Source organism: Podarcis gaigeae, assembly GCF_964106915.1.
Source record: "Podarcis gaigeae genome assembly, chromosome: 8".
In the NCBI taxonomy this organism is placed as follows: Eukaryota; Metazoa; Chordata; class Lepidosauria; order Squamata; family Lacertidae; genus Podarcis; species Podarcis gaigeae.
The window spans coordinates 69,956,630-69,974,986 of NC_139684.1; the positions used below are offsets into that span (position 1 = coordinate 69,956,630).

The window sequence follows — 18,357 nt, forward strand, 5'->3', positions numbered from 1 at the left end:
TCCCTCTCACCCACGTCCCAAAACGTGTAAGAATTACAACATCTGAAGTGCTTTACCAGGAATGAGGAACCAGAAAATTACTATTACTGTTACTATTGTTATTATTCATCCTAAATTCCCAGGGCGGGTTACAACATTTAAAGCACAACAGTACAGGGGGGAAAGGGCATTATTGGGTTATTGCTTTTATTTTTATTTTATATACTGTTGGTCTTTTTATGTGATCCGCCCTGAGACCTCCGGGCAGGGTCAGATTTAGGTTTGATGAGACCCTAAGCTATTGAAGTTAATGGGGCCCTTTATATGTCCAGCTGTCCTTTGTCAACAACAAATGGTCGCTGTTTTTTGGTGTTGAATATATGCTATATGGTAATTTATGGACCTAATAGGTATCTAAAGCCATTTGCACATAACAAAATATTTACATCATAGGAGCCTAAACAACACAAAACACTGTTGCTGTATGTAGGGGGTTTTTTCCCTTTATTTTTTTTGGGGGGGGCCAAGAGTGGGGCCCTAAGCTACAGCTTGTTTAGCTTATACGTAAATAATAATAATAATAATAATAATAATAATAATAATAATAATAATAATAATATTTTATTATTTATAAAAGTCTGGTAGTTGTTCTCTTTGACATCTGGTGGGAGGGCGTTCCACAGGGAGGGCGCCACTACCGAGCACCGATTGGGTTATTGCTTTTATTTTTATTTTATATACTGTGATCTTTTTATGTGAGACCTCCGGGTATTGGGCGGTATATTAAAAAGCGAATGCAGCCGGGAAAGCAGAATTATCTGTGCGGCGCAATGGGAGGGCTGGAATTGTGTGTGTTTGTGTTGGGCCTATTTAACTGCCTCTTGTTTTGTGTGAGGCAGAGACGCGGCGGCGGAGAGGCTGTCGCGGCGGCGGCGGCCTTTTGAGGAGGGAAACGGCGCGGAGAGGCCGCTGACTGATGTTGCCGCCGCCGGGGTTGCAGGCGAGGCTCCTCCTCATCTCGGCTGTCGTCGTCTCAGCGCTGTGAAGCAGCGGCGCTGCTCCCGCCACCCGGCGCGAGGCGGAGGCGGAGGATGTCTGGGCTCTTTCCCGCTTCCCCTGACAGGCCGGGGCTCCCCGGCTCGTCCTGAGGCGGCAGGGGGCGGCGCTGCTGGGCCGAGCGAGGCTGGGCCGGGCAGGCTCCTTCCTTCCTTCCCTCATCCCCCCCACCCCCTTCCCCACCATCACCACCTCCCTGCGCTTCGGAACATGGCGGCGGCGATAACGGTGGCGAGGGAGTGAGAGGAGGGAGCCCCGGCGGCCGCAGGTGAGCAGCAGCGAAGAGGCCGCGGCGGCGGCGGTGCTTCCAAGCGGGGAGGCCGCCTCGGCCTGGAACCTGCCAGCAGCGGGGCTTCGGAGCCGGGCACGGCCTGGCTGCCCAGCGAGGGGTTGGGGAGAGGGGGGCTGTGCTCCCCGCAGCCCAGCAAAGGCCCGGGCCCTCCAGGGGCAGCCGAGCCCATCCTGGCGGAGTGACAGCGAGCGGCCCATAGCGCTGCCTGCCTCACGCATCGTGGGCCCTGACTTTTCCCCTTCCTTGGGGTGATGCCTCCTGACCCCGCGGGCCTGCTGGGTGGGGTGCAGCGCCTCCTTGTCTGGTGGGTGCTGCTCACTCGCTTTAACGGGGTGCTGTTGTTGTTGTTGTTGTGGCCGCTCATTGTTAGAATTATTGTTCCAAAATTACACACACACACACCCCGTTATACGAAGCCTGCTCCTCTAATCCTTCGCCTTGCTCTCTCTTCTCCAACCCCCCCCCCCCCCCGCGCGCCATCTCTGGAGCATCCTCTGGCACACGAGTCTAATTAATTCATATGGAATTGGCTGCCATATGATGTGGCGACGGCCACTTTGTGTGTGTGGCCAAATCCATGGAGGAAGATAGATCCGGTCGATTTATCGAGGGCTGTTAGTCATGGTAAAATGGAGCCTCTGTGTTTAGAGGCAGTATACCTTTGAAATAACACGTGCTGGGGGAGGAGGGGGGGAGAGCATATAAGCGGGCAGGATAGCTGCCTTCCTGACCTGCTGAATGCTTACTGGAGGCATCTGGCAGGATAGTTGTTCGAAACAGCATGCATGCCGACTACTTTTCCTTATTTAAGAAGACTGCCTTTCTTCTTAAGATCTGATCCAATGTTTTGATATCTTTCACCCGTGCCCTGCCCTTTCCTTCCCTTCCCTTCTTTATCTCCTTTACCTGGGAATCCTCCCTTATCAGTCTTTTGGCTCTTCCAAAATAAAAGTTTACAGGAGGCTGTTAAACACACACTTTGGGCTAACCCCCCCATATACTGTACTTCTCTTCTACTTTATTCCAGAATAACTCTATATTGTGTTGGGACTTGGGTGTTACCTGCACTTTATTTGCTTCACTGTTTCCCCTTGATTGCTTTGAATCTGTAAAAGTGATTGAGGTTGTCACATGAGGTCATTTGTGGATTTTATTACCAGATTGGTTTTAATTATTGTTGTTTTGAAATGTGTTGAATTATTGATAGACGAACTTAGTCTGAACTTTTTCCATCCTCCACTATTATCCAGATGTCCTCTCTTAGCAATGTCTCACATTCAGATCCTAAACATAATGTCAGGTGGGGATGTATGTTCTGTTGGAATGAAATAAGTTTAATATATAAAAAGTTTCTATATCAAGTATATGGCATCAGGATAGTTTATAGAATTTAGGGAATACGGTAGTGTATTGTGTTATGAACAAATGTGGAATATAAATATATATCATTTGGTCTCTAGTGTGTGTATATATTGCTTTGGTTGTCAGTATATATCTGTCATTCTTGCAGTTTTGAAAACCGAATGCACAAATCAAGGGGTTTCATCTTTCTACTTTGAGTGTAGTTATATGTTACAAGTTACAACTTAAAAAAATAAAATAAAATGACAGACATTTTGATAAACCGCCGTATTCCCTTCTGGGGAACGGGTTCAAGTTCAAAGTGAACTTTCTAAGCACATTACTAGTCAAATCTCTGAACTAAATGAAACTTGCTTTCCGCAATCATTTTAGGAGTGAGGATGAATTATATTAAATGCTACCTGAAAAAGTCCTGTACTGTACTTGTCTGCATACTACAGTCAGTTGATAGGCTTGCTGTAGCTGTTGCTTTGATTATTGATGCTTGGTCTGTCATGGTGATTGTTCACTCATCAGTAAACTCTAGAATCTTGTCTAGCCTGTCAGAAAAGGATGCATGTAGTCTCTCCTCTAAAGGATTAAAATCTTGGCTAAACACATGTATTCGGGAAAACAAGGAGGGACCTAGCCACCTAAAGGAGGCAATTTCATCTTGCTGAAATGGAGGCCATACAGATGATAGTGGCCCAGTTCGCATATTAACTCTAAGCCAAACTATGGCTTAGCAAATGCAAGCAAGCTTGTGGGTACCCAAAACAAAAATCTCATCTACTTCTATCCTCCCCAGGTCCTGCTGCTGCTGTGCTACCCACAGCTAAGCTATGGCCTGACTTAGCATTGTGTGTGAACCTAGGTTTGTCTCACTCCGAACAAACCATGTGCTGTAACCAGTGTTAGAAACTGAGATATGAAAGCTAGGAGCTGAATGGCACCTTAAACCTAGATTAAGGGCACAACAACAGAATGTCTAGGCGTGCTCTTTTTATAACAAGAATGCAAAGCTGAAAATGAATGAACTGTAGCTAAAATATTGTGTTCATTTTTCACATGGTCTAGTTCTTCCTCTGCACACACCCCCTAATATTCTTAAGAGGGTCTCTTCTCCAGTCTTCAGAGATTAGCTGAAAGTGGGGAGGCAGAAAAAGGTCCTCCTTTCCTTCCACACTGCAGTTTTAATCTGAAATTTTAGGCGCAGTACTGTGCCCAGAGCTCAGAAACTGTTCATGCTGATGAAATTCCCTGTCGCAAAATGCGCCTAGAACAATGGGAGTTTCAAACACTGGCTGTAACCAAGGTTTGATATTGGTTTATCACTCATTGTTTGTTTGGCTCAGCATTACCTGCAAACAAGGCAAATATATTGTGTTGTTCAGTAGATTGTAACTGAAATGCTAGGATATGCAACATACTACTGAATCATCTTTTGATGTACAGATGCACAGTAGCCAATATGTGACATAGTAAAGATTGTGTTTTGGGAAACATTTGGCACAGAGTAGAAATGTAACATATGTATGTACCAACACCCCATTTTTTTTATTAAAAAAAATTAAACTAACTAAAAAGCATCCTCAAAAGTCTGCAGTCTTGTCTGGAGAATAATCACCCTTTCCCTGCTGGTAATTTTGCCACTTAAAACTGCCCCCCTCCACTGCTTCCCCCTTCCAAATTCTAGATGCCTTTTTATAAGAATAAATGTACACTTGGCCTGAAGGCATGTGATGCAGCTGCCTTGTGAAGCTATGCAGGCCTGGGTCTAGGCAGTGTCTGGAAGGGAGACTGCATGGGAACCTTATATATGCTGCATTGTGTTATATGTGGAAGAAAGGTGGGGTAATAAATAAATAAAAATGTGCAACCGTCCATTAAGAAAGAGGAAGGAAAATTGTTCTTCTAGTTTACCAGATACAGTACTATAAGAAATAGTTTTAAATAAAGACCAGTTTAAGATAAGCATTAGCAAAAGCTATTTAAAGGTCTATCAACTCTAGAATAATTTTGAAATTGTCATCCTTTGGAGGTTTCAATGAAAAGTTGTGGTTTTACCTGTGGGTAATTTTTCTGAAGAAAAGTGTTTGGGCTTAAGCTTTTCTAGAATATGGAAATGTTACCCCTCTATCCGCGATACTTGGAAACTGACCAAGTTTACTTATGGCAAGAAAGTTGATTTATGCCTAGAGGTGTTGATTTTAAAATACAGTTGACTCACATCTTGCACACATTTAACTTGCGCGATTGCAGCTTTATACAGTGGTGCCTCGCAAGACGAAATTAATTCGTTCCGCAAGTTTTTTCTTCTTGCAAGTTTTTCGTCTTGCGAAGCACGGTTTCCCATAGGAATGCATTGAAAATCAATCAATGCGTTCCTATGGAAACCGCCTTCAGACCAGGTCCGGGGACAATCTGTCCCCTGACCTCTTCTGAAGGCTGGGGGGGGGGGACAAGGGCTTTTCTTCCCACCCCCAGCATTTTAAAAAACCCCGGGACAGCGGAGGTTGTCCGGGGCGATCTTCGCTGCCGCCCGCCAGCATTTTAAAAAACCCCGGGACCTCTTCTGAAGGCCGGCGGGGGGGCGAAAGTCTTTGTCCCCCCCCATGCCTGCCTTCCCGGGGGCTTTTAAAAGTCCTCCGCTGTCCCGGGGTGATTTTAAAATGCTGGCGGGCGGCAGCGCTGCCGCCCACCAGCATTTTAAAATCGCCCCGGACAGCGGAGAAGTCCTCCGCTGTCCCGGGGTTTTTTAAAAAGCTGGCGGGCGGCAGCGAAGGCTTCGCTGCCGCTCGCCAGCATTTTAAGATCGCCCCGGACAGCGGAGGACTTCTCCACTGTCCCGGGGCGATTTAAAAGCCCCCGGGAAGGCAGGCAGGGGGGGACAAAGACTTTTGCCCCCCGCCAGCCTTCAGAAGAGGTCCTGGACCTCTTCTGAAGGCCGGCGGGGGGCGAAAGTCTTTGCTCCCCCCCGCCTGCCTTCAAAAGCCGTCCGGGAGAGCGGAGAAACACGCTGCGTTTCTCCACTCTCCCGGGAAGGCAGGCAGGGGGGAGCAAAGACTTTCGCCCCCCGCCGGCCTTCAGAAGAGGTCCAGGACCTCTTCTGAAGGCCGGCGGGGGGCAAAAGTCTTTGCTCCCCCCGGCTGCCTTCAAAAGCCGTCCGGGATAGCGGGAAGCGCTTCCCTGCTATCCCGGACTGCTTTTAAAATGCTGGCGGTGGGGAGCAAAGCCTTTCGGCCCCCGGCGGCCTTCCTGGACCTCTTCTGAAGGCCGGAGGGGGGGAAAGGCTTTGCTCCCCACCGCCAGCATTTAAAAGAGGTCCCCGGAGATTTCCCTATGGGCTTTCTTCTTGCGAAGCAAGCCCATAGGGAAATTCGTCTTGCGAAGCAACTCGCAAATGGAAAACCCTTTCGACTTGCGGGTTTTCCGTCTTGCGAGGCATTCGTCTTGCGGGGCACCACTGTACCCTTGGCAACTGGCCAGCTGAAAATGCATCCAAGGCGGATAGCTTAAAAACTTAAAGAGCTTTTAAAAGTCACAAACTTGCTTACAGGGCACTGGGAGGCTCTTGCAAGATCTTGGACAGCCCCACAAGATCTCACAAGAGCCTCCAGAGTCTGCACGAGAGCTTGCCATTTGTTTCAGCTCAGTGGCAAAAAGAGGAAATTGATGTGGCAAACAGAAGTATGGAGGAGCTCTTTGAAGGAAGCTTCCGTTGGAAAGTGCAATTGAAATATGCTTCTTGTAAAATGAAACTTTGTCTTGGTATTTTCTTGCAAATATACCATTATACATGGTATGGAAGAAGTGCATAGCGAGAACTTTTTGTTCCTTGCTCGTAACAGGAGAATTGGTCGTCAGTCGCCCAGTGAAATTGATTGGCAATAGGTTCAAGTGGGTAGTAACCAGGTTGGGCCAATGGAGGGGGTTGGCCCCAGTTGAAATCCTGGTTGGAATTCCACCAACCCACCTCCTGTGCCTGCTATCCACAATGGGAGAAAAGCTTACATTGGTACCAATGAGAGCAGGTGTGAAGGTGCAATTCTAAAAAACACAAAAAACTAAACTAAAAAAAAACCCTCTTCTCTTGCCACAGTCCTGATTCAGCTTAGCTTCCCCGAACTGGCTGTTGGCTTGTTTCCTCTAGCAAAAGAACACACAAGGGCAAACAATAAATGTTGCATGGTGCATCTATTTTGGCCCTGTATCCTATAGTTCACAAGCCAAGTTCAAAAAATGTAAATGTATCACTTTACAATGTGCTGCCACTTGTGCCTTAGGGGTAGTTTTGCCTTTGATCTGCTGACTAGAGCAATATAGCACCACCAGAGAGAGTGGGTGTGTGAGAGAGGGAGACATTTTATCCCATGGCCACTTACAGTGCCTATGCCACTTATGGAACCCAGCCTGCAAGCTTCCCACTCTTACCCAGAAAGAGAAGCTGAAAGAAATATTAGATTGACTTGTTAAAAGCAAGGCTGTTGTAATGGTATATTTGACCATCAATTGTTTTTTGTCTTTTTGTATCATAGGAAGTGGATGTGGTTTCCTCTTTCAAGAGCAGCCACTTGAGATGCTGGTGAAGGCCACCTTTCTGGTTTGTATATATCCTTATGATGGACTTTGCAGAGGTGCTTAGTGCTTTGGGAGTACATTCTTCCTTATGTTCCTCCTCTTTGAGTTCTAGGAGGGAAAACCTATTGGCATTCTCATAATCTATTAGTGTTGTGGCCAGCACTGAAAAATTGTTTTCACTGGTGGCCTCCAAACTATGAAATCAGTTGCTAAATTCAGCATAACAGATTCAGGAGATTGGCCGCTTTAAAACAAGTTTCTCTTTTGGCAAGCCTTTTATAACTACAGTATTGTTTCAGCGTCACCTCTCTGTTTTTCATCTGCAACTTTTATAATACCCCACTACTATTTCTGTAATTTTAATAGTTCTTTGTTTTTCTTTATTTGTAACCTGCATTGAGAACAATTGTTGAAAAATGGCTCCATGATCTCCATAATCAGAGTGAGAATTTCCACAATTGTCATTTTATTGTTCTTGTTTGATAATGGAACATGGGGAAACACTTTTCTTCATTGCAGAACAAGGCAAAGTTGTAAGACCTGTTCTCACAGGATATTTATAACTGTGCAACAGTATATGCAGGAGAGGCAGTATATCAACTTTAGAACTTAGTGACTTTTAACTCTCTTAATTATTTCTACAGTATTACTGAAAATGGTCAGTGATCATGGTGCCTGTTAGACATCAGTAACCCTCTGAGGTTACTCCCTCTACTTTGCTAAAGTTGGCACTTCTACATTCACCCAAAATGTTGGCTCCTGCTCTAGTTTGCTCTTGCATCTACAGCAGCAAAGCAGTCCAGAATCCTTTCATGCTGTGGTTTTTCTGGCATGTCACTGTAACCATGCAAGTATATGTGGCTGTTAGCTCTTCTCCCATTCAAAAATACAGTCTGTTCTACGGTTGGAACATCTGACACTGTGCCAGATACTACAAGAGACTCCCTCTCCTTTGTGATAACGCTATCTGAGAAACTACTCCAGTTTATAAATTGCTGGAAATGTTTGCCGCTCTCCTGTTGAACATGCTGAGAGCATAGTGTAGCATTTTCCCCAGAGTGTTAATGATGCCTTCAGTGTTTAGAAGGATGTAAATAAATGTTTGGGGAGGTGGGGGTTAAAGAGTTGATCCTGTGAGTACACATACCGATTGCTGATGTAGGAAACCAGTTCTCTTAGAAGCTTCTTAGTCCTATGATTTATGCTTGGTCTCTCACAGTATATTCTGGGACATTAAAGATAAGACTTTTAGAGACAAGCCAAGAACTTCCTTCATATGCCTTGTAATCGTCTTCAGCTGACTTACAGGTCTAGGATCCTTCTTTTGCCTGTATATTCAGAAATGTCTCCCCTCTTTTCAGTAGCTTAGGCCTATCTCCTGCCATCTCCTGCTTAGCAGGCTTGATTCCAGCTTGAAGAGCACGCAGCCAGGTGACTTCTCAGTAGACAGGGAACTTATGCTCCCTGGTCACTGCCTCCTGGCATTTCTGTTAGCTCAGATCCTTTCTGGGCTGACTGCCAGAAGGTCTTTGCCCTGTTCTCCCCTTCCAGTGTCCCCTGCTGTTTTGCTCTTTTAAGAGGTGGCCAGTAGCCAGAAAGTAGGCTCCATGTGCATGGATGTTTTTCAGCTCAGAAGAGCTTACTGGAAGGTAAATATTCCCTGCAGTAAAGATGGGTTGCCTGCAATATAGAGGGGTGTTTACTATGGGACTTTGTCTCTATGTATTCTGCTTATTTTTTAGAAAAACTGTAAGAACACTCGAAGAAGGTGAGTTGGGGCAGGGGTGTTTTGGCCAAAGGCTAGAAGCAGGAGTAGTTTTTGAGAGCGGTAACACTTTCTATATTATATCCACACTATAGTTATCTCATGGTTACTTCTTGCAAAGCAGGTTTTTCAAACAACACAAAAGTAAAATGATTGCACATGTTTAAGTTGCAAGCCCTCTTTCAAATCATTTTCATCTCTTGCTGGGGGGAAACAACTGTTCTCCTGCCACAATTAATTTTAACTTAGTACAAGATAACTTTATGATTAGTTAGCATTCTGTTCATTTACTTTTAAAAAATTGGTGGTTCCACACTAGGGCCTTGCCTGGGATGGGAGTAAGTCCTCTGGGACTTAGCATGACTTTTATTTCTGAATAAATTAGCACTGCAGCAGGTTGTAAATGTCTCTAACAAAGATCAACTAAGTGGGCACAAAATATTTTGTGTAATAAAACACAAATGGCTGGTGACTATAATTGTGCTAGCTTTATTTATTTTTTTCTCCTAATTATTGTAAATATCAGGTCTGTTTGCTTCTTAAACAAAGGCCAAGAGCAAAACCTTTCTTGGGATCAAATATTAAAAAGCAGACATAGGATGTTCTTTTGAATTTATTATGTTATCAATTATACCTGTAAACTTAAAAGTTTGATGTTTATGGTGAAAGCAGTTGTTGAAGTAAACTGTCAGCATTTCATTAGTGAGTTGGTCCCTTGGCTGTTTCATAAAGTTGTCAGTTTATTTTTATTACACACCTTGAAGTCTCACTGGAAATCATGCAAATCTCAACTTTTTGTTGCAAAGCTGCATTTCTGGCACTCATAACTTGAAAGCATTATTGCAATGAACTCAACTCTTAGAAAACGAGGGAGTTACAGTATATTACGATAATGATTTATTTTTAACAGAATAAATTATTTTTAAGTTGGCCACAATATTTTTGAGATATAAGTTGGTTAGAAAACATAATCACTCTTGATGTGCCATCCCACTCTTCTAACTAAAAGGAGCCTTATGGTTTCCCACAGGTCAAAGGACCTGGGCTAAAACAGCTATCTGCAGTCTCCCCTTTCTAGATCCATCTGTCCAGATAGGAATGGAACCAATGAAGAGTGGTATTGCATGTTCCCATCAAAGCCAGGAAACCCAGAAGGGTATCATGTCTGATGGTATCAAAAGATCTCGAAGTAGAGTAGAGTACAGTTCTCTATCCATCTCTTGGCACAGATTATTCATTAGGATAACCTTTGCACTTTTTGTTCCAAAACCAGGCCCGAAAGCAGACTATAATGGATCCGAATCAGGTTAATTTAGGAAATCATGGAGCTGAGATTACTTATTTTCCTGTATATTGGTTGCGAAAAAGTCATGAAGTTCCTAAGAGGATGTAATATTTCATCTCTTTCCCCCCCTAGATAAATTCAGATTAGAAAAGCGGAGCCAGTTCCAGGGTGAGGACCTGTAAGAGGCAATATAATGCGGAAACCAAGCCCTCAGAAAGGTAAGCAGTAATCCTCAAACAAGGAAAGCCCATGTAACTGGTTTATTGATATATCCTTAAATATATTAATGGGGCCAGACATGAAAGCTATAGATGCTTTTTCAACCATCTGGACAAGCAAAATTATGGACAACATTTGGAAACCGGGTCCATAAAACTACCTCAGATTTCTGTGGAGAGATGAAATTAACAGACATGCATATCCCATTTTGTTTTCTTCTTTCACACCAACAGAACTGTACATAAATTCATCCTTTGTTCTTTGTTTTGTGAGTGTGCTCAGGGCTGCTTCAGACCAGACAGAACTTATTGCACCATGATTCATTATGCATGATGAATGCATGCATGTGTCTCAGTGCAGTGGGGCCCACTCTGAAGTAAATCTCCATGGGATTTTCAACTTTATTGTGAAAGACCCTTCCAACATGGGATATGTAACAAATGTCTATCTTCCCAAAGAATATTCACTGCATAGGCTGGGCAGATCTCATTACCAAAAGCTTTATTTCTACATTTATAATGGAGCATTTCATTCAGATGTTAGCACAACCTCTCAGCCATACAGTGTGATGAGTTGTTTTTCTTCAGATGCGTACAGATATCCTCAAAACCAAACTTTTATACATGATGATAAACAAGTACAACGTAGTTTGGTAACCTGACATTAGGAGCTGGGGATGCATGCACAATGAATTATCATTACACTGAGACTTGAGTAATACACAGGTGAAGGAGAAAGGTTACCTTGAATTCTTACCGAACTTTTTGCACTTTTCATTTTCATTATCTGAATAGTTCTTTTGAGCTGCAAATGAAGCAGTTCTCAGTGAGCAAGTAGTGTGCACACAGCATATAGCCCCTTCCAAGATTGAGGTGTGTATAGCATGAGTGGGGAACCTTTTTAGCTGCGTGGGCCAAATCCTGACCAGGATCACCCTGGTGGACCAAATTTGGCAAGTGGGTAGGGCCTCCCACTTGTCAGCCACCTGACATCATGTGTAAGGTACTTGAAGCTGGGACCTCAAAGAGCCTCGCAAAGTGCTGCTAAAAGGGGAGGGTTTCTTTCTTCATCTTAGCCAGGGGTTGAATGGAATCCCCTGCTAAAACCATGATAGAAAAAGTCTCAATTTCAGCATGGGATCCTGATGCACACCTGTTGCTGAATCAAATAAGGGGGGCAGCCTCAGAATCTCCCATTAAAGGGTGAGTGTTCCCATCATTTTAGCATGGGATCCCATGCAAGTTTTCATGGAAACCTTTGCGAAAATAATGAGGAGAAACTCTTAGCAGGGGATTGCAATGCCAACCCCTTCCTGAATCAGGTAGGATTTGCATGGAATCCTGCAAAAGTGAACAGGATTTAACCTCCTCATCAACTAATGAGCAGGCTTAAAATCTGCTCAGATTGGATACACAGTGCTGGGAACAGGGACACCCTGCTAGCACAGGATTTAACCCCACCCTGGTGCCTATCAGGTGACCACATTAGGGATGGCAGTGGTGGGTGAGTGTGATTTGAGTAAAAAAGTGTCTCAGGACAACTTGGACTCCCTGGAGAGGACTCAGTCTTTTGTAAACATACTCCCAAAGACCTCAGAAGCACTTAATGAACAATTTTAATCCTGATTGTGGGACAGAGTAGGGGATTAACTAGAACATCCTTGGCATGGGTGGAAGGTGGAGGCACTACTTTCTGATTTTCTGATCCACAGCTGTTGGCACCCCACCTTTAAATACTCCCTTTCTGCTGGCTGCCTCTTGCAGGAGAATACCTGGCAGTAGCTTGCCATCTGAGTGGGCATGTTGGGCCTGCACCGTGGCTGAGATCCCTCTTCAGCACCACCACCCCCAGCAAACCCCAGTGTCACTCCTCCTCTCCAGTGGAGACTTAACAGAGGAGAGACTATGCAGTATCCTCATCCACCCCATTCAACATCAGGAGGGTTTGGATTGCACTGCTCACTGGTATATATCTAAGGAAGTAATGGCTTGGTCAAGCTTAAGTTGGACAGGGGTCTGCCTTCTATGTAAGATTATTTTGTATGCTGCCTTGGCCACTGACGTTGCAGTGTAGTTGTAGCTGATACTGCACTTAGTTTGACTATGTTGCTTCGTGGTAGGAAGTGTTTTGGCTTCCATCAGCATAGACTCCACTTTTCTGCACACACACAGATGAACTTTCTGCCCATAATTACTTTTTAAGGGAGCCTAGCTTGCCATTCTGTTTACAGCTAGGCCAGCTGAAGGAAGCTCTTCTGAGCCTGTGTTGCTGCTTTGGCACCATCTGCTTATACTCCCAGCATGGTGCAAGCCGGTGCTGTGTTGGCAGATGCATCCTTCCCTTTAATGAGGCATGAAACCAACAACCAGCCTACCTCATGGCACTTTTCTCTAGTGACTATAATATTTTCTCCGACTGCAAGGCAAATTGTGATTGTGTCTGTGGCATATGCATTTAAGGCAGATTTTTCTTTGCAGCTGAATTAGCCTTTTTCTCCCTGACTCTGAGCAGTTGACTAGCAATTTTGATATAAAGGAAAGAAGGAAAGAAATCCAGCTAAGAAGGTAGTATCTGATTCTGCTTTCTATTCATATATGCCATACAAAGTGCAAGGATCGTTCCAGGAAATTCCTTGTCTGATTTACAGTGGTGCTGCTACTCCTTCTCTCTCTACCACCCCACTTCTTTCAGATTGTTTTTGCACCTCTAGTTGTTCATCTTACAGAAGTTAGTCCCTCTCAAGCACCACTTGTCCTTTTAATAGTGTGAAAGTAAATGGAGGAAAACAGAAGCCCATGTGAGCATGCTGAGAGGCAACTGGAGAACTTGATAATAGTGATGCTGGTTGATTAGTCTGCAGCGTGGTTGTCTGGTCTTTGATTTCAGCCTTCTGTTCAGCTGATTATTTTCTTCATGGAATCTGTATCCTCCAGCCACTGCTACTGTTGTGACCTCTGGTTATGAATATTATGCAATATGCTTCAAAAGCAGCACCTGTGCTTTTAGCCAGACCGTTTCCTGTCAGTGCAATTGGCTTTCTAGAAAGCAGTTGAAGGTGTATTTGTTTTCTCTAATGGAATTATTTTAGCAGTAGCTGTCGTGCACTTCCTGTGTGTCTTTAGCTCCCTGTTTTTCTCCTTTTTTTCATCTATTGGACCCTAACAAAGCTTTGTCTATATAAAAATTTGATGAAAAATTAGATTCCACTCTCTAAGGAATCCTAGAGAGTGTTTAGCAATCCTATTTGTGTTTACTCTGAAGTAAGTCCTATTGGCTTAGGAGTGAGGAGATGGAACAACAAGCATCATTAAGGCATGTTTATGTAAATATTTATTTATATGCATTTTTAATAATTATGGCCCCTGGCCCCACAACTTACATTTCTACCATATAAGTATCAGAATCACTTTTGAATTATTTCTTGTTACTTTAGAAAAGGAACTTCTCCCCACAACCCTTTGGGCCAAAACAAATGTTGTTTGCCATTATGCGGTTTATTTATCTTCCAAAGATCTCAAGGTGATGTACATAGTTCTCCTGCACCCCATTTCATCCTCACAACAACTCTGTGAGGTAGGTTAGGCTAAGAGATGGTGACTAGCCCAAGGTCAACCAGTGAGCTTCATGGCTGAGTGGGGATTCGAACCCTGGTCTCCCAGGTTGACCTTTATTTCTTTAAAAAACAGCTAGTGTGGTTAGAGAGTGAGCTGGTTTGGGAACATGGCATGGGAAGATGGGCTAAGGTATTGTCCCTGACATGGTGCTGATAGTAATTGCCTTCCCCACTATACCTGCTGTTCATAGTGGGAGGAAAACATCCATTGGTGCCAATAGCAGACCTGGTGGGGTTTGTCCCCCCTGGTCGCCCCTGCCCCCCACTACTTGTTGAAGAAAAATCAGCTTCACAACGGAATATCATATGACAAATATTGCTTCCACTTTGGCCCTCTTTTACTGCTTAGTGCAGGAGTGGGGAACCTTAACTCAGGGGCCCATTGCAGTTTCTAGGCCTGTCTCTGTTTGGCCCTTGGGACTTTTCCCAGGCCTCACACCCTCCCACACGTCACACACTCCTTGAATGCCTTTGCTGGTTGGAATGTGTCCTTGAATTGTGATAACTCCTCTTGCTTGCCTGGAAGAAGGATGGAGGGGTGTGTATTTGTGTAGAAATCTCTGACTTTTGTATGGCTGGAATGTAACCCTAAAAGTCCCATCCGTTGCTCTGCTCATTATTGCATCTGACCCCAAACACCACTGGTATGTGGCACTCAGAAGGTTGCCCATGAAGGAATGTGGCCCTCAGGCTCAGATAAAAGCGGGGAATGAAAATAACTTGATAGTGCTATTCACTAATGTGTGCTGTATATTTTGTATTAACAAGGTTGGAGGATATGTGATGAATCATAATAAATGTGGTAGTCTTTAAGGTGTCTCAACTGTTTATAAGGAAAAAGTTGAAATAGAAGCTGTTTTTTCAATTTTATTCCCCCCCCCCCCATATTCCCCCTGATTTTGCAACACCATTACTAGCATTTCAAGCACTTTTTCATGTTTCTAGATGACTGTCAGTTTCCACAACTCTCCTGGCAATCCAGTTTGCTATTTGGCTCACAATGAAACTTCTGTTAATGTTTCAGCATCTTCATCAAGTGCTCAGAAGTTTGTGTTGGCTATATTGATTGATCAAGGCCTCACTTGTGATTTTGTTGTTGTCCCCCATGATAAATTACTTAAGTCTCTTAATTCTGTTCTCTCCCCACCCCCTGACACACCACTCTCCTATTTCTGTGTGAATTACCAGAGGCTGCACAGGGAGGAGGACTGTAGGGTTACAAACTAGATACAGCAAAGTGGCATCCTGTTTTCATCAGCTTGCATCCTGTCACATCAGAAGGATATTGACTTGGCCATTTAGACGTGGGCATGGAGCTTTTTCTTCAGTTCTCAGCAGTGTCTTTGCTGTGTTTTGCAGCTGGCAAGGATCAGACAAATAAGCAGAAACTAAGGAAAATAATTTTTCCCACTGACTGTTGTGACCTTTGTGGAAAAGGGCAGATCTCCTAATTTGAGGTTGGCCTCTGAAACTCAATATTTTAAACATCTCATTATATGTTAGCATGCAGTTGGTTTCATTTTACTTCTAGCATAATAGGTTTGAAGGGAATTTTGGTCCAAACAGTGACACTTATACATTGAAGGGTAAATCTGCTTGCGGTTGACCAAGAAACAGTAGGCAACATGGAGCATAGTTTCTTGCTGATGAAGGAAAAGCTCTTTGTGAGGTTATTCTCTCTCGTTGGTCTTAGCAATAGACTGGAAAGATGGCAAAAAGCACAAGTATGGGCGCCTGTCAGAACCTCCGTCTCAGTACCAAGGTATGAATCAGATCCACCATTCTTTTCTGTTCCCCTTTGTTAGAAGAGCAGCTAGTGAGTTTTCTGCTGACCACAAAAGAGAAGGAATATAGAGAAGGTAATATAAACTTTTAATGGGCCATGTCAACATGTGAAGCTGTCATATATTGAGTCAGATCATTGGTCTTTCTTGCTTCAAGGTCTCAGGCAGCGCTCTTCGCTAATCCATTTTCCCAAAATCTTTTAAATAGAGATGCCAAGGATTCAGTCAGAGCAAATACCCGGCCAGTGAGCTATTACTCCTAAATCAATCCAAGTTGAAGGAGGGATATCAGCTTTTCAGTCCTAAAGAGCTTTGCACAGAGCAGCTGCTTCTATTTGATAATTCTAGATCTGTTTGCATCTTCTTTATTAGCATACCTGATTATGCTGTAATTGCAGTGGAGCCCTTCTCTGCAAATAGTTTGTGAATGCATCCATGCAGCACAGGTACATAGGACTGGTTCACGCATACATGTATGTCTCTGGTTGACTTGGAACTGAACATACAGAGTAACTCCATCAAGAAGCAGTGTGTCTGAAGTGATGGAGTTAGGATAGCTTGTTCACATGTGGAGGTCTCCATTTGATGTTGCAGTTATCATGTGGAACATGGCATATGTGAACCAGCCTAAAGAGGGATTTTCTTTGGTTGCTCCACAACAACATGGAATCTTGCTGTCCAAGATCATCCTCAATGTCTGGCATCCAAGGCATTGAAACACACACAGTTCAAAACCTAGATTTCAGTGAATATCAGCAGCGGAATCCCTCAGTGACAAAAGGCTAACTTGTGGCTAACTTTGAAGACACAGACAAGTCAAAGAGCTCCTAATTAATTTGCTGGTTATCGTGGCTTCACTCTGCTTTGTCCAAAGGCAGTAGTTCTGTCATGGTGGGACCTTTTTCAGTATAATCACTGTGGTGTGTTTCTGCTACCACTGTACCTCTGCATGCATGCTGCCTTTCTGTATAAATGTGATTAAACTTAATCAGTTACACTTCAGTGTTTCTGTGCTCAAACTCCTATGAGGATTCACAGTCTTTCAATCCCATGCAAGAGCATGATATGGCCTACAGCTTGTGCAGAATGTGTGGCTTCTGAGGAAATAAAGGCAGCAGCAAAAAACATCAATTGACAGGAATAAAGGCACCAACAAAATCAGTTTAAAGGTACCAGGTGAACAGGCCTAGAGACCACATGATTAGCAAGTTAAAATGGCTGCACCAGCCGTGCCAATTTTCCTAATTGGCTTTGCCAGTGTACCATCCAACTGCCATGATAAAGAATTAGTATTTTGTTCCTTTATTTCTCTGGTAATTATCAACAGAGGGGATTGTTATTGCCTGGTGAAAATCTAGTTTGCCTGAATGAGTTATAATATGAGTTATAAATTGCCTCAAACCTAGGTGCTTTCCAAAAATTAAAAGCATGAGTCATCCTCTGCCTGCAGTCTTACAATCTCTTGAGATAAGAAGGGTGATAAATAAGGCAGAAAATGAAGTTGAAGGAAGAAATGGAGGGAAATCACTAGCTTATCTTGTACAGGCAATCCTTTTGGCTAACAACTCACAGTTAATGCCAACCTGGGACACTCTTGGATCAGTGAATAACAGAGTAAACTATAGCAAATGCAAACCCATTATCACTGAGTGGGGAAGAAAGCCCTTGACTTTTTAAAAATCAAATTAGTTGGTTAGCAGGTGATTTGAAAGACCTCTGCCTGAGATCCCAGAGAACTGTTGCCAGGCAGAGTAGACAATACTGGACTATATAGATCAGGGGTTGTCAACCAGGTCCCTACCGCCCACTAGTGGGCGTTTCAGGATTTCAGGTGGGCACTAGGGGGTTCTACAGTACAAACTAAATCCTCCTTCCATCGAGCACTGGTGGGCGGTAAGGAAATTTTACCATAAAGAAAGATGCATTAGTAGGCGGTAGGTAAAAAAAGGTTGACTACCCCTGATATAGATAGACAAGTGGTCTGACCTGTTATAAAGTAGCTTCCTTTCCTGTGTATCGGCTGTTCTGCATAGCGAGTCACTGTAACATTAATGTACAATTGGTTTCTTCCATTAAATTAACTTTACTCTCATCTCATAGTATGCCACCCTCCATGTGGCTCTGTGTGGACAAGTCCTCAGGAAAAAGGGGACTTATACAAAATAAGTTGGACAGTTTATCAAAATACCATGAGGCTATCACAAGAAACAAAATAGCATTCTGCTAATTGTTTAGTGGGCTAAAACAGGTTTTCTGCATTGTAAAGACATGTTCTAGTTGTACTGTGGTGCTCCATGCCAGAGATGGGCCATTACTAAATGTAAAAAATTAAAGGGATTAGTTTCTTTGGTTTCTTTACCTAGGAATTGCTGGCAGGTGAAATGTGGGCATAATCTGTCTATAGTAGTGTGGCATGTGCAAGCAGTTTAAAAAACTATTATG

The 18,357-nt window shown here is 43.7% G+C and overlaps 1 protein-coding gene across 8 annotated transcripts in view; it reads left to right on the top strand.

The window, feature by feature from the left end:
* Positions 1 to 832: 832 nt before the first annotated feature.
* The window catches only part of SCMH1 (Scm polycomb group protein homolog 1), a 47,697-nt gene continuing 30,172 nt past the window's right edge, over positions 833 to 18,357 (top strand). For 2 of the 8 annotated variants that reach the window (XM_083750715.1, XM_083750711.1), the window contains exons 1-3: positions 885 to 1,303; positions 7,207 to 7,271; positions 10,432 to 10,517. Coding sequence is in view for 6 of the 8 variants with exons in the window: in XM_083750711.1 (XP_083606837.1) it covers positions 10,493 to 10,517 (25 nt within the window). In the remaining 2 variants the exon portion in view is untranslated. Of the gene's footprint in view, positions 1,304 to 7,206; positions 7,272 to 10,431; positions 10,518 to 15,824; positions 15,894 to 18,357 lie in introns of all 8 variants that reach the window. The other 6 variants (XM_083750710.1, XM_083750713.1, XM_083750709.1 and 3 more) reach the window with 6 other exon arrangements.